The sequence below is a fragment of the Trachurus japonicus genome, chromosome 1, assembly GCF_045865225.1.
Source record: "Trachurus japonicus isolate A0001 chromosome 1, Traja_1.0".
NCBI classification, from domain to species: domain Eukaryota; kingdom Metazoa; phylum Chordata; class Actinopteri; order Carangiformes; family Carangidae; genus Trachurus; species Trachurus japonicus.
In genome coordinates, this window is record NC_140907.1 from 6015366 (window position 1) to 6029557 (window position 14192).

The 14192-nt window shown below is 42.8% G+C and overlaps 2 protein-coding genes across 2 annotated transcripts in view; both read right to left on the minus strand.

Annotated features, from left to right (window-relative positions):
• LOC146991302 (sarcalumenin-like) overlaps nucleotides 1–4330 on the minus strand; it is a 35805-nt gene extending 31475 nt beyond the window's left edge. The window contains exon 1 of the mRNA XM_085802028.1: nucleotides 4258–4330. Within this exon, the coding sequence (XP_085658154.1) occupies nucleotides 4258–4315 (58 nt within the window). The 5' untranslated portion in view covers nucleotides 4316–4330. The remainder of the gene's footprint in view (nucleotides 1–4257) is intronic.
• A 3308-nt stretch (nucleotides 4331–7638) lies between these two features.
• LOC146991303 (transcription factor AP-4-like) lies at nucleotides 7639–13853 on the minus strand. The gene is made up of 7 exons (XM_085802441.1): nucleotides 13514–13853; nucleotides 10949–11114; nucleotides 10647–10745; nucleotides 10052–10222; nucleotides 8289–8435; nucleotides 7971–8141; nucleotides 7639–7847 (listed from the first exon to the last, which is right to left on the minus strand). The coding sequence occupies exons 1-7, from the start codon at nucleotides 13600–13602 to the stop codon at nucleotides 7692–7694; spliced, it is 999 nt and encodes a 332-aa protein (XP_085658567.1). The 5' UTR covers nucleotides 13603–13853; the 3' UTR covers nucleotides 7639–7691.
• Nucleotides 13854–14192: the final 339 nt, after the last annotated feature.

Consider the following 14192-nt stretch of genomic DNA (forward strand, 5'->3'; position numbering starts at 1 on the left):
TCCAGTCAAGATTAATGTAATAAAGAGGAGAATGCACTGATCAGCTGTCCACTTTGGTTTAAGACTGAAACATCTCAACAGCTATGTATTGCCATAAAATTTGGTAAAACAACATCTGTTTAGGATAAATTACAGTCACTTTGTGGATCCTTTAATGTCTCAATCGGCTCAAAATCCAATTAGTCCGGGGCGGTGTTTAGCTCGGTTGGTAGAGCACCTGCCCCATGTGTTGAGGCTGTAGTCCTAGCTGTAGGCGACCCCGGTTCGAGTCCTGTGCTATGCGGCCCTATCCTGCGTGTCATCCCCCCCTCTCTGCCTCTCATTTCCTGTCTCTCTCTGAACAATCCTGTCAATTAAAGGCAAAAATAAAGTAAAATAAAATAAAAATCTAATTAGTCTAATGTCTTTATGACTAAATACCTGCAAAATGTGGCTAATATGCATATTCCCATGCTAACATGCTAAACTAGGGTAGTAGTGACCACGCTAATCATCATACCTGCTATAGATCAACATGTTAGAAAATTAGCATTGTTCTATTGTGATAGCTTACAAGTCATGTAAGTGGGTTAGTGTTGGTGAGAGTTTATGCTTGTTATTATTATCGACTAGAATAATGCCATAACACACCGTAGTGTAATAACTGAGCTAAAAACAAACCTAAAACATATTCCCATCATTTTTGCAAGATCTAAGTAGGCCTATTTGTTAAATATTAAATCTCTTTTAGCCCCTTTTTGTTCTCCACAAACCTCCTGAGGAAAATTAATAGCTTTTTGGCTGCTGAACACTTGATTGTATTCACCAGCTAGTTGCTAACTTTGGTTGTGTGCTGTTGCTGGGCAGGTATAGCTGCACGCTGTGACACAAGCAGCAGAATACTGGCTGTCACCTCTCCATTCACACAGTCATTTAATCCACTCTGGGTAGAAGAATACTGATCAGTGACATTTCAGTTTTCATTTTTACATTATTAGAGATTACATTTCTCCTGGCATTAATAAAATATTTTTGGAAATAGCGAGGGGCAGTCAATGAAGAGTGTGCAGTGAAAAAGAAAAACCCTGCTGCTGCTGCAGATACTGGGCACAGCACAGTGTTGTGGGGACAGAGTGGGACAGGTGCCTTAGAGCTGGAGCTGGATGGTACATCTACGAGACAGAAATAGTCCTACGATGAGTCAGTGGGTGAAAAGAAGGAGGGATAATTCCACTCCTATTTTCAGGAAGTGTGACGCTCCTCTCCTCCCTGCGATTGTCATGAGGCTGGCCCACAGTTCAGCTGCACTATTGCTCACATTCCTGCAACAGTGTGCAGGCAGTGGGTGACTCAGAGTCTTTTAAAATGCTAATGACAGTAAATGCATTAGCACTAGGAGCGATGACATACGTAAACCGTCGACTGTGTAACATCAAAGTCCTTCTCATATTAGAACGTCTCTGGTAACATGCAGAACCCTCCTTTTTAGTCATCGGTTCCTAAAATACAACAAAAATGGAATACAAACACAGATGGAAGCAGCAGTGGTTTTGCATGTCTGGTTAGCTGATTTGTTAAAGGGATAGTTCACCCAAAATTTAAATTTCACTCATTATCTACTCACCCTCATGTGGACTAAGGGCTGGGAGAAGTTTCAGAGTCCTCAGTGGCTTCTCTGAGTTACAGGGGGTCTCGGCGTAGCAGTGCATGTCCATATAACGGTTGCAAATGGATACCAACTGTCTTCGTGAAATTGTCCCGAAAAAAATTAAATAAGTCTATATTTCAAGCTTGTTTGTAGCGGAAGCTCCTCTTCCCGGTTCGTCAAATTTGGACGAACTGGGAAGAGGAGCTTCCGCTACAAACAAGCTTGAAAAATAGACTTATTTAATTTTTTCGGGACAATTTCGCATTTCTGGGCTTCAATACAAGACGGACATTACATACGAGCAGCATGGAGGTATTTGGATGTTTTTTGGTGTGTCTTTTTGTTACGAAGACAGTTGGTATCCATTTGCAACCGTTATATGGACATGCACTGCTACGCCGAGACCCCCTGTAACTCAGAGAAGCCACGGATAACTCTGAAACTTCTCCCAGCCCTTAGTCGACATGAGGGTGAGTAGATAATGAGTGAAATATCAATTTTGGGTGAACTACCCCTTTAAGGCTGAATGGACCTCAGTGGATGTGATCCTTTCTCGTTTTCTCTTTCTGCACCATGAGTTTGAGACATGTCTGTCACTGTCCTGTAACACACACACATACATATTCCACCACTGTTAACTGGATTTTTGGGAGTTAAATCTCCCTTTTTCTGATCCATTCCCACACCCACAGCTCTAACTAGAAGAATTAACTTAACGCAGAAGTATGCGATCCGGTCGTTTTGGCTAATGCTGCGTTTCAGGCAGGCTTTTGAAACCGTAAATTACAGCTTCACGTCACGACTTACGACTTTGTAGCGTTCCAGGCAACCCACTCGTGTTTTTCCGACCTGTTTTACCTGTGAAAGTCACTATAACGGCCACTCGTAACTTCCGACCCGTGAACTCGTACCAGATCAAACTGGTACGACTTCACAGGTCGGAAAAACACGAGTTACGGGTTGCCTTGAACGCACCATAACTTCTTGTCAGCCGATGGAGTTAGCAGCCCCCGCCCTCGTCATGGATCTATTGGTCCTCGTCCCTACGTCACACAGCCCTTCATGCCGTTCTCTCTCCTCATTGGATAAAACTTGTAGGATACGAGAAAAGTTTTCTCCTCGGCTCAGAGCAGAGGGACTGAGAGACCCGTGTTTCGGTCCAAACACTCTATGTAAGTGATTGCAAGACTTATATTAACACAAAAATATCGCTTACTTCTGCTTTAACTTTTATTAGAAGTTTAGTTATATAAGTTAAAACAGCCCAACAGCTTGGCTACTGTACTCTGGTCCTACATGTCCTCTGCTGAGCTCTCTCATGCCTGTTTTAGTTGAGACATCCCCTGGACATGGAGCCTGCTGACTGGAATGACAGATTAGCAGCTCTGCAGATGGAGCAGAGAGCCAGTGATGAGGTTTTATTGAGGCTTTAGCTGTTTATGTGGAGTCTGTTTGTATTGTATATGGCTGTATGATAGTATCATAGTTTCAAGCATGTGAGTCATTTTTGTGAATGTGTGTGATTAACATGTGCGTGTGTGTGCTCCTGGGACTTTTAAAGGGACTCATATCACTGCATGGCATTGATGACCACAGTATCTGGTGACAACTTTGTCCGGCTATTGACACCTGTCTACGGCAACTTGTGGGGACCAAAAATGAATCAGTGCAAGGACAGACAAGGGTATTCTCTGCCTCGGCTTTCACCAAGTATCAACATTACCAGAGGAGCAGAAGAGCAACTGTGATGGAATAACCTTGGGCAAGCTTGTAACTGCTCTAATTTGCTCAGTTTAAAAAAAAAAATCATACATGCTTGTCAGAGAGTGGGAACTGAAGTTTATAAAGTCTATAAACACAAAGCTACAGTGAAATGCCAGACTCCTCGCTTAAGCACCGGCCGTTGGAGAGGAGTTACATGCGTGCATGAAGTTGCTGTGAAGGGATGGTCAAACTGAAAGAGATCCAGTGGGAAAACCAATAATTTCAGCAGAGTGTGACTCTTTTGTACCGAGTCCAAGTCACTCTGTCAGCGCTGTCACTGTGTTTCTCTCCAGGGCAGAGAGAATAAGCAGCACACAGGACAGTTTCCATCAGCTGGTGTCACACCTCAGCCATGACATTTCCACTTGTACAACCGCAAAACCTTGCACTGCATCACATGGTAACATGCAGTACACATTTATGGATCCAACACATCTCTTGTCCCATTAAGCTTAAAATCCAGAGACCGACAACGCAGTTCTCCAAGGAAACTGTGAAACTGTGAAACACTGCAAATCTGAAAAACGTCAACCTGAGAACACAGATCTCACCTTGACCCCATTCGTTCACAACCTACAACCGGTTGGACGCAAAAATGATTGTGCAGTATCAATGCATAAGTGACAAATGGAACTCATTTATTTGCACCTTTAGAGGCAGCAATACATGTCATTACAAACTCTCCAAATCTCAGCAAGACACAACACTGTGGTATGTTCAAAGACACACACACACACCAGATTCATATATAGCCATTTAAATACAGTGGATCGCCATTTCAATTTCACACACACCTGTTTCATTCAAATGAATTAGACTATGTTAAAGACAAATATTTCCCCCAAACCCATGGCCCACCACCATACCTGCAGCAGACAGGGCCAGCAGAGACACCAAGCAGCACACAGACACCAGCCACTTCATTTTTGACTGCCAGGGGCCTTCTCCACATCCGCCCCTGCTATATATACTGCTCTGGCTGAAGGTCAGAGGGCATGCCAGTGGAGGCGGGACGCAGCAACTGCACCCATTTCAGCCCATGTGTGTCTGAACAACTGTCTGGTCCAATCAGGAAGGCTGTGAGCAGAAAGAAACAGGAAGAGATTGGCTGGTTAAGTTGTAGTCGTATTCTTTTTTAACACTAACGGTAAATTATAATCTACTACAAGTACACAAAGGAATATGTTTCTTAAGAGTTTCTCATTGAAACTTTTCCACATTAGTTACCAGTACCATTCATACTGTCTTCATTCACCCGTCAGATTTAAATGTTGCTGTATAATATACACATCTCTCTCCAGTTACTGTATTCCCACTGAAAAGAATACAATGAGGCCTGTGGGCCAGCTGTGTTTACATGAACTGTGTGTTGCTGCTGCTGAGTGGGGAGCTGTTCAATATCACCTCCTGGTGGACACCAAGGGTGACTGAAGGAGACCAGTAAAACAAAAGGAGTGTAATAAAAAAAGTACAAATTTTATTTTTTTTTCATCTTTACAAAGGCCTGTTTACCCAAGTTTTTTTTATAAACAAAATATAACAGCTTCTCATCGACCTGGACTGATGGAAAGGAAAAAACAAACAAAAATCACACAAAAATATATATAAAAAAATGCTTGTCACCAAAAAAATGGAAAAAACGGGACAAGAAAGACAAATGAAGAGACAAAAAAGCATAACACAATAAACAGATGTTAAATTGCGTCACAGCGAAGAGCTTACAAAAAATAAAATGGAAACAAAACAAAACAAAAAATCCTCCTCATCACTGATTCAGGCAGTACAGAACAGCAAGTGCTTAATATCAAATATCTCTGAATTCCACCAAAAGACAGCAGTGCTGCAACACAATGTACAGAAACATTTGAGGGCATAATGTCTTTGTCTGACCAATATCAAACCTCACCTTAACTCAGGCCGGGGCTAAACATCAGTCAGCAGATCACCAAACCCTTTAACAACGTGTCACTAAAAAAAAAACAAGTACCCTCCCCTCCCTTGTTTGGCATGAAAATTACTAATCTAACCAGATATAAAACCGATGCCAGTGGGTGAATAGTGTCCACACGTTGCACACAAGACGGTTTCATACTGAACACATCAGTCATGTGATCATGAAAAATAACAGAAAAAAGGAACTCCCCCCCCCAAAAAATAAACAATGTCAAAACAAAAGCCCGCTTTAGATGAGAGGAAACAGCAATTAGTAACATGCATTCAATTGGCAACAGAACATGTAAGAGATCAAAAGACAGATACAAATCCAAATAAAAGGAATGTTTACAGCATCAAGTCAGCGTATCAAATCGAGTATGACAGGAAAGAGGCTCCAAGCAGGGATTTCCAGTCAAATTCCCAAAAGAACTACAAGCAACATAACATGAGGTGGGCAGATTTGGTGCTTATTGAAGAGAGGGAGGTGGTCTGTAATTCATTTCAGTCTTTCTTATTCAAAATTTCACTCTCAATGTACAATGATTTAGCACTTTTTGTGCCATTTGATGCACTGGAAACACACACTGATCTGTCAGCGCCGGCTTAGTTTTCCAACTAAAGCTGCCCCACTCACTCTTTACAGACTCCTCTCCAAAAATGATGCTTTTTGGGGATGTGGTTGAGCGAGATGTGCTCCTAGTATGTTCTGCATGTTACCTTCCCCAACAACAAGCCGACACAACCTGTGTGTCTCTTCCCCGCTCCCCCTGCTCTCTTGAGCATTTCCAAAATCGTGGAAATGACAAATATTATTTCAAAAAAACAAAAAAACAAGCAATCAGGGAGCATGATTAAGTGTGAAGTTACATGACGGGTTTTGGCCTCAGCTCACTGCTCGTCAGCAGAGCACCAGGTTGACAAAGAGCACCTTGCGAGTAAAGACTACTACATTCTTTGATAAAAGCATGTCAAGTTTCATACATATAATGTAGGTGTAATGTGCACACCTACCAACGGTGCATAGATAACTTCACCTCATGTATAAATGACACCAACAAAATGTACTGAAGATGGGATTGCATAAATAGCAAAAACTCTAGTGCATAGTCACTGAAATCAACAAACCAAGACCAGAAGATAGACTGTAGTCTTTGTAGGGACACCGGAAGCCTTCGTGTTTTGTTAGCGTGTGAATCATCTACTTTTTTTTCACATCAGCCAAACCTTCCATTTTGTGAGTCTGATTCAGTGAAATTGTTGGAGAGCGACTCAAAAATAACACCAGTCACTAAGAAAATGTCTGCAGATGTTTTTAAGCAACAAACCAACATTTGGTTCTTGTTTTTTTTTTTTTTTTTTAAACTAAAGGGTACAGTAACCACTGAACGACAAGTGGTTGGTTCAAAACTGAAACTGGAATTCATCTGAAGGCCTCCAGTTCCCTGTGAAAACCTGACAAATCTCCAATTTTAAGTCGTTAATCTCAATATATCAAAATGTTCACCTTCAACATTCAGTAACCCTGACAGAAAAAGAAAAGTCTTAACAAAAACATGAACGACATTAAAACCAAAAGATGATTAATGTAAATTGTTCTACAGCTTATTTTTTTAAGGGCTTACTTAGAAATCAAAAAACAACCTCTTTTTCAAGTAAATCAGACAAAATGTTTTATACATATGTCCTCAAAATTAAATTTGTAATTAAGTGTGTATTTTTCCCAAACTTTTTAAATTTAGAAATGCCCTCAGTTGTAGTCTAGGTTGGTTTTTCACAGCCACTGGCACTCGAATAAATGACCCAGGACATAAAGAAAAACAAAATTAAGACTGGGGAAGAAGAAACTGCAACTCTGTTGCCCGTTTGAGACTTGAGAGCTGCGTGCTTATTGTGTTATTACATTCAACTTTGTTATGCTAAATCCATCAATTTCTAGCACAAATAATACTGTCAGCGTGCCAGTGACGACGGGTAACTGATACTGTGACTGTATGTAGCATACATAAAACACACATGAAGGACGGATGGATGCTGATAGCTTTTTTTTTTCTTTTTTTTTTTACTTTACAAGAGGACACCCCGAAGTTTTCAAGTAGCGACACAGCGGCTCAGACATTGAAAAACTGCCTCTAGAAATCTTCACGGGGCCTCTGCACGCTGACCATCCTATGTTTTCAATCTTCAGAGATTTTACAGTACAAGACTGACACCAAGCTTAACCACTGGATTTAGGAGTTTGGATAATGCCAAAGACAGAATTTTTTTTGAAAGTAGTCAAGCTCCAGGAGGGAATCTTACAGTGAGTAGGTATCTTAAGTGTTTGTGTGTGTGTTTGTAGGTGTGTGTATGATGTTTGTGGAGTGGATCATTTCATTGAGCAGTCCTCTCCCTCTGTGTCAGTGTCTGTGTCCGAGCAGGCAGTGTCCATGGCGACATGGGCGGGGCTGACGATGACGGCTCGTCTCTGCTCCTCCTCGGCACTGGCTCTCCTCTCCTGAGTGCGTTCGATGTGCTGGATGGCCTGAGAGAAGAAGACGGGAAACACTCAAGGCTGTGGCAATGGTTCAGACCAACGGGAGGCAAAAAAACTAACATTTTCGCTATGAAACAATAAAACAAGCATGAGTAGACAGCAAGCTCTTACCTGCACGATGGTGTCCAGGTTCTGTCTGGATGTGGACACAGTGCTGGTGTGGACAGAAGGGCTCATGGTCACCACAGTGACATGATGGTGGGGGTGCTGGGTTAGTGTTGGAGCTGGGACGATGACTGTGGGATGATGGGTTGGGGCAGGTGGAGTGGGAGGAGCCAGCACCTGGAGGACAGAGTTACAATACAATACAAAATGAAAAGGTGTTTTCCATGCCAGAGATTATCTACATTCACATAAGACAAATGTATTACTGCTGCACACTGCTACTGTTGAGACTAGTATATTTTTGTGTATGCGTGTGGTTCTAACCTGTGTACTTTGTGTTTGTCTGTCGGCAGCGTGGATCTGCTGCAGCCGTAACAGTGTCTGGCTCTGGATGAGCGCCTGCTCCTCCTCCACCTGCTGGGTGATCACCTTCAGGCGCTCTGGGTGCAGCTGGGTGTCCAGGGAGCGCAGCTGCAAACAAGCACATCGCAGAGGTAAGAGTTTATTCCACCAAACATCACGCCAGCAGCAACTTAACACCAACTCCCACACATCCATGGCCTGTGACTTTGTGGGGTGGGATGGGGGGAGGGGGGGGGGTTACGACAGAATAATCACAACTGTTGTTACTCATTAACACCAGTCTGCTCATCATGAGGAGTGCTATTCAGACCGATACTGAAATCCGGATGTCAACAGGGTTATTTTGGATTGAGCTTGAGACTTGAGCTCGTTAACAGAAAGTATTACAAACCTGGCACAAGGAATGTAGCTTGACTCATATGAAGATCTAAAAGTCAGGAATGTTTGCTGTTGATTGGTGTTTCTTATAAATCGCCAAACTTAAAATTAGGGATGCACGATAACGTTTTTTTGAAACCGATACCAATAACCGATAACTTTCTGCTTCCGAAGGCCTATACCGATAACATACCTGGAGATAAGAAAGACTAGTGAGGACCTAACATATATCATGACATCAATACTATAAACAAAACCAAAAACAGTTTTGACTCTTTAAATGAAGATATTCTATTAACAAGCCTTTCAAACATTTGCTAAAATATATCAAACAAAACTATTTGATATCTCAAATTAACATCTATTTATGCTGCATTACTTATTGCTATAAATTATCGGGCCGATAACTATCTTGCATCCCTGCTTAAAATTAAAAAAAAAAAAAAAAATGTAATTCCCCTTTAATTTATATCAATGTGAAGTTTTTATTGACATGGTCTAATTAATTTCCCATTTTGTTTTAAACAAACAGAAAACAACAGAAAATACTTCATTACTGCCCCACTCATTTGTCACTCTTTGGAAATATCACACCGCTGCATTGTTCCTCCTGTTTACTTTCCTCTTTCACTTCCTGCTGAAATTTGTTTGCCCTCACCAACTGTTCGGTTCCCTCCACCATAACCTGCTGTTCAGGCAAATCCAGAAAGTGAGAATGTGAGGAATTGGCAGATGTCCCTACCACCTTGTTGAGATCAGCTTGTGATAGTGCGATGGATCTGTAAAGTTTGTTTAAGCGCCTGGTTTACCTGCCTGATCTGAAGCTTGGGCCATTATCCATTTTGACATTCAAAAATCAACCATGGAAAACATGCACACATTTTTTATATATATATATATATATATATATATATATATATATATATATATATATATATATGTATGCTTATATGTCGTGTGTGTGTATGTGTGACAGTATATGTGTGTATTTATATTTTGCTTCTTCTTTTTGTGTGTGTGTGCTTTCTTTTCTGTTGTTTGTTTGGAACATAAAGTCAATAGTAGAGCTACATTGTTTTCCCAACAGGAAATACATTTGAATTGTCTGTATGTTCTTATTTTATTTTATTATACTGATTTTCATTTGTTTTGCTATATGTTGATATGAAAAATGAATAAAAAATTGTTAACAAAAAAAAACCATGGAAAACATGCAGTAATTGTGCAAAGCAGTAACAGGATGAATTGTGGCCATTCTGTTCATCCGTGTGGTCCTAAGTTTCCGTCGTCCATTACTAAAATTAGCAAACGTTGTCTGAGATCACATGTGATGCCTTTGGTCTCACCTGCTCCTCGCACTGCATACGAGCTGAGCGCTCTTTGTCCAGTTGTTGTCGCAGCTCTAGCATCTCCCTCCTCAGCTCCTCCACCTTCTCCTCCTCCAGCGTGTCCGGAGACCCGATCCCTTCATCCTTCTCCTCTGCTCGCCTCCTCTTCGGTGATGAACCACTGAACTCCTGCAATTCAAAGTAAAACAGTCAATGTGCATGATGCCTATGTAAACAATCAACTCCCGCCAGCAGAGTAGGAGCTGCTTGTGAAGTTGGACAGATAGACAGTGTGGTAAGAAAATAAAACACCAGGTGAACAAACAGAATTATGAACTGGTAAACACACACTTTTCACATAGCGTGGCATCAAAGTCAGTGCACTGGCGCTGCCAACATTTGCAAGCTGTCCAAATATCAAAGGAGGTGGCAGTACATGTGAACATGCTCAGCGCCTGGCGTTTAAATTGTTTTCTTGTTGCTAAAAAGAAGTCAGCTGAGACAAGAAGTCTTGCCACAGCATTTCACACAAACAGTGTGTTGGACTAAAGCACCTAAACATATCACAACATGGACACACCGATGTGGTGAAAACAACAGTGCAGGTGTTTACCTGAATGAAGCGTTTGAGCTGGTTGTTTTGTGCCAGAAGCGTTGTCTTTTCCTGCTCCAAGGCGAAGATGTAGTCTGCTGTCTGCTGCAGGATGGCCGCCTGGCAGGGATCAAGTCGAAGGTGAACATAAAGACGAGTGCACACAATGACATTAAACTTTACAAAACTCTAGGAAAATAAATCCGAGACCAGTGAGGTAAAATGTATAAGTCCCATCATTTATCATTGTGCCCAGTCATTTAAGTTATCATCACTATAGCGAGAACTTCTTTATGTGTGACTGCATGCAATTCTTCCTGCACCTTGCTGAGTTTCTCTCCGTCTGTGTGGGGCAGGAGTGTTTTGAGGGACTGGAAGCCAGCGTTGATGCTCTGCATGCGCCGACGTTCATTGCTGTTGGCGATCTCACGGCGGATTCGTCTCTCCTGGTCCTGGGCCGTCTCTGGACTGAGCGGGATGTTGGCCAGGCTGAGGAAGAAAGACGATTGTTATTCTGTCCATGGATGTCTGATATGACCGCACAATCTGCTTTCTGATGCGTCTTGTCTTGTTTTATGCACCTTGTGTTAAACTATTCTTGCAAATTATTAAAACAAGCAATTATCAGCGACAGGTTGAGTAGGTACGTGAACCTTTTCCACAACCAATTAGTCTGTTTATTATTTTCTTTACTTGCTATGAAAAAGAATAGTGTGTCAACAACCCCCCTACAAATTATCACCTCAAAGAAACATGATAAAATATCTCATTTTGCATGACCATCAGCCCAAAGCCCCAAAATATTCAATTGACTATAAAGTGAGACCTAGAACCGCACCAGATAGGTGAAATCCACCTCGCTGGGCTGAATGAACACAACTGACGTCAAGCAATAAAATCCTCAACCAGCTGCAATCTCTGACACTTTAAACCTTTAACTTAACCAGGCATTAGTCCTGACCTCTCTACATTCCTCAGTCTAGCTGTCAGGAGGTCTTTGAGTGTGAGTGAACCCAGTGCCCCCTCACACACCTCCACCCCACGAGGTTGGATGTTATGGGGGCGAAACCATCCCTGTCCTATTTACACAGGGGAAGAAATAGGTGAACCATTAAGGCGAAAGATGGACATGACGCCAAGACGACAATGAACCCGTAGAACCAGATCAGGGTGTTTACAAAAGTGTGAGGTCTGACAAAGGACGCAGCTCACATGGCTCTGAGCAGCTCCTCTCTTTAAAAGATGAGTGTGTGGGCTCTGCAGCCATCCTCAGAGCTAAAATTAAATGGGGTGTTTTGAAACTGTGTTTACAAGAAAGTGACATCAGCTTAGCCCAAAATCTGTGAAAGACAGCCAAAATATACGTCAAGAGGAGCCTTAAAACACACCCACACCGGCTTTAAAATAAGCTCCAGGTCTTTGAATTCTTAAATCATGTCCTTGTTTCTTATTATTTTTTAAAGATGTCTTAAAGCACATCTTCACCTATGGTTCACACCCTTCATTATCACTGTACTGGCCCCAGTACAGCAGCATTCGGGGCTTAATTTGGCCCATTAGGATTCAACTGTTCAATCCCCAAAAGTTACTTATTGACCACATGCTCCCTTAATGAAATGATTCAGTGGACTTTGAGGAATTTAACAAGAGGGTTACTGCCAAGTCAAGTGCAAACCATCTATTATGAAGAGACACATGAGATGATCACTTTGATATTAAATATCCACGTTAACTGGGATTAGGTGAATATACAAGATATACAAAGACCTTTCTATCACTGACCATTTAACACCGCAGGGTGGTTTTCAATAATGTAGCACATATTGGGCCACACAGCCACCAACACAGAAAAACATCCACATCTGTCCCACACAGGTGAAGCGTGTCGGGTGTTTTTTTTTTCTTCTAGTGGAGGGATGAGATCAGCTGTTGTCAGCTGTAGCTGCCAGGAGCTGCGGACCTCCAACATGGCCGGCGGAGGGCGCGTCTGCACGGCGGCAGCAGCGAAATGTGACTCCGCTACAGCAGCAGGCCCCCTGGCATCATGGAGAACAATGCTTTCCACTTCTAGCACCGTGCTAGCGCTGGGGTTTCAGCTCGCTACAAGTAGATACAACTAAGTGTGTGCGAAAATACACCTCCCCGTCGATGTGTTTGGCTCACACTACCTGGTATAGACGGGTAAAAACAAACGAGGGCGCACGCGGCGTGGTCAGAAAACGACTGCGCAGTGATGGCTAACCCGTTAGCCAGGCTAGGCTAATGTTAGCACACGACACAACCATGGCTGAGCGTTACTTCACCACACAACACATGGAGCCGCAGAAACCCCTATCTGTCACCACACCGTTTAATACAGACGGGCTATACTACACACACGAGTACTTGGGAGGGGATAATACACGGTGTAATAAAGTGTGTCGTTACAAACATGTGTGTAGCAGCGAGACGGCGGGCAGCACGTTCACCACCACGTGGTTGGTGCTCAACCAGACGCAAATGTATCGATTTCATCTCACCAATTTACATATTTTCGAGCTGAATGGTTGCAAATGTTTTCTTTGGGTCTTTTCATGACATTGGGGCGGGAAATGTTACAAAGCGGAGTAATAATGTGTCTTTATCCTCGTCGCCAACAACAACAGCAACAACAGCAGCAGCAGCAGCCCCAGCAGCTGGCACAACAAGCTGCTAATTTTCACAACCACGCTCCTGCTGCCAAGGTGTTGCGGCGGAGCTAACTGCTAGCCTGCTAACTGAAGTCATACTGCATCTCTCTCACACACACACACACACACTCGCACACATTATACACACGCGCTACGGTCACATGAAACATGATTTATGCAAGCGGTCGGGTATCAACACACATAGGTGGCCACACACACCTGCAGAGTCCTCCGATAACATCCTTCTCCGTCTTCTTGAACTGCTGTAAGGACGGGATCTTCTCTGTCGGCATCATGAAATATTCCATGCTTTCACAGCCACCGTCTCTAGTCCGTGTTTTCTGTTTTCTCTCCCTCCACCGCTCCTCTGGTTCAAACACAAAAAGATGCTCGTTTTCGCCGCTGTGCTCTCGCCGTGCTCCTCGGTGACGTAAAAACACCACTTCACAAATTTGTGAATTTGAGCGGCGAAGAGTCGGAAAAAATAAAAGTAAGTTATAGCTGTGTTGCTTCCCACAGCTGATGGGGTTCCCTCCAATGTGTGTGTGTGTGTGTGTGTGGCCTCTTGCCTCCGCCTACTACGTGTCTGTGTCTGTGTGTGTGTGTCTGCTGCCTCCGCCTACTAGGTTACTCTGTGTGTGTGTGTGTGTGTGTGTGTGTGTGTGTGTGTGTGTGCGCGCAGCTGATCCGTGTGAGGCGGGAAACAGCTGGTTGGAATCAGAGACCGTTTTCCGGAAAGCAGAACAAACAAACCAGCCAGAGTCGGTGTGTAACTGGAACAAATCAAATTCTCACAGAGCACATGTCGGCAAGAAGTGGACTGGAATATAGCCTATGTGACTGTGTAGAGATAAGACGGGTCAGAAGAAAGCCTGTTAATATTAGTGGCTGAGATAAC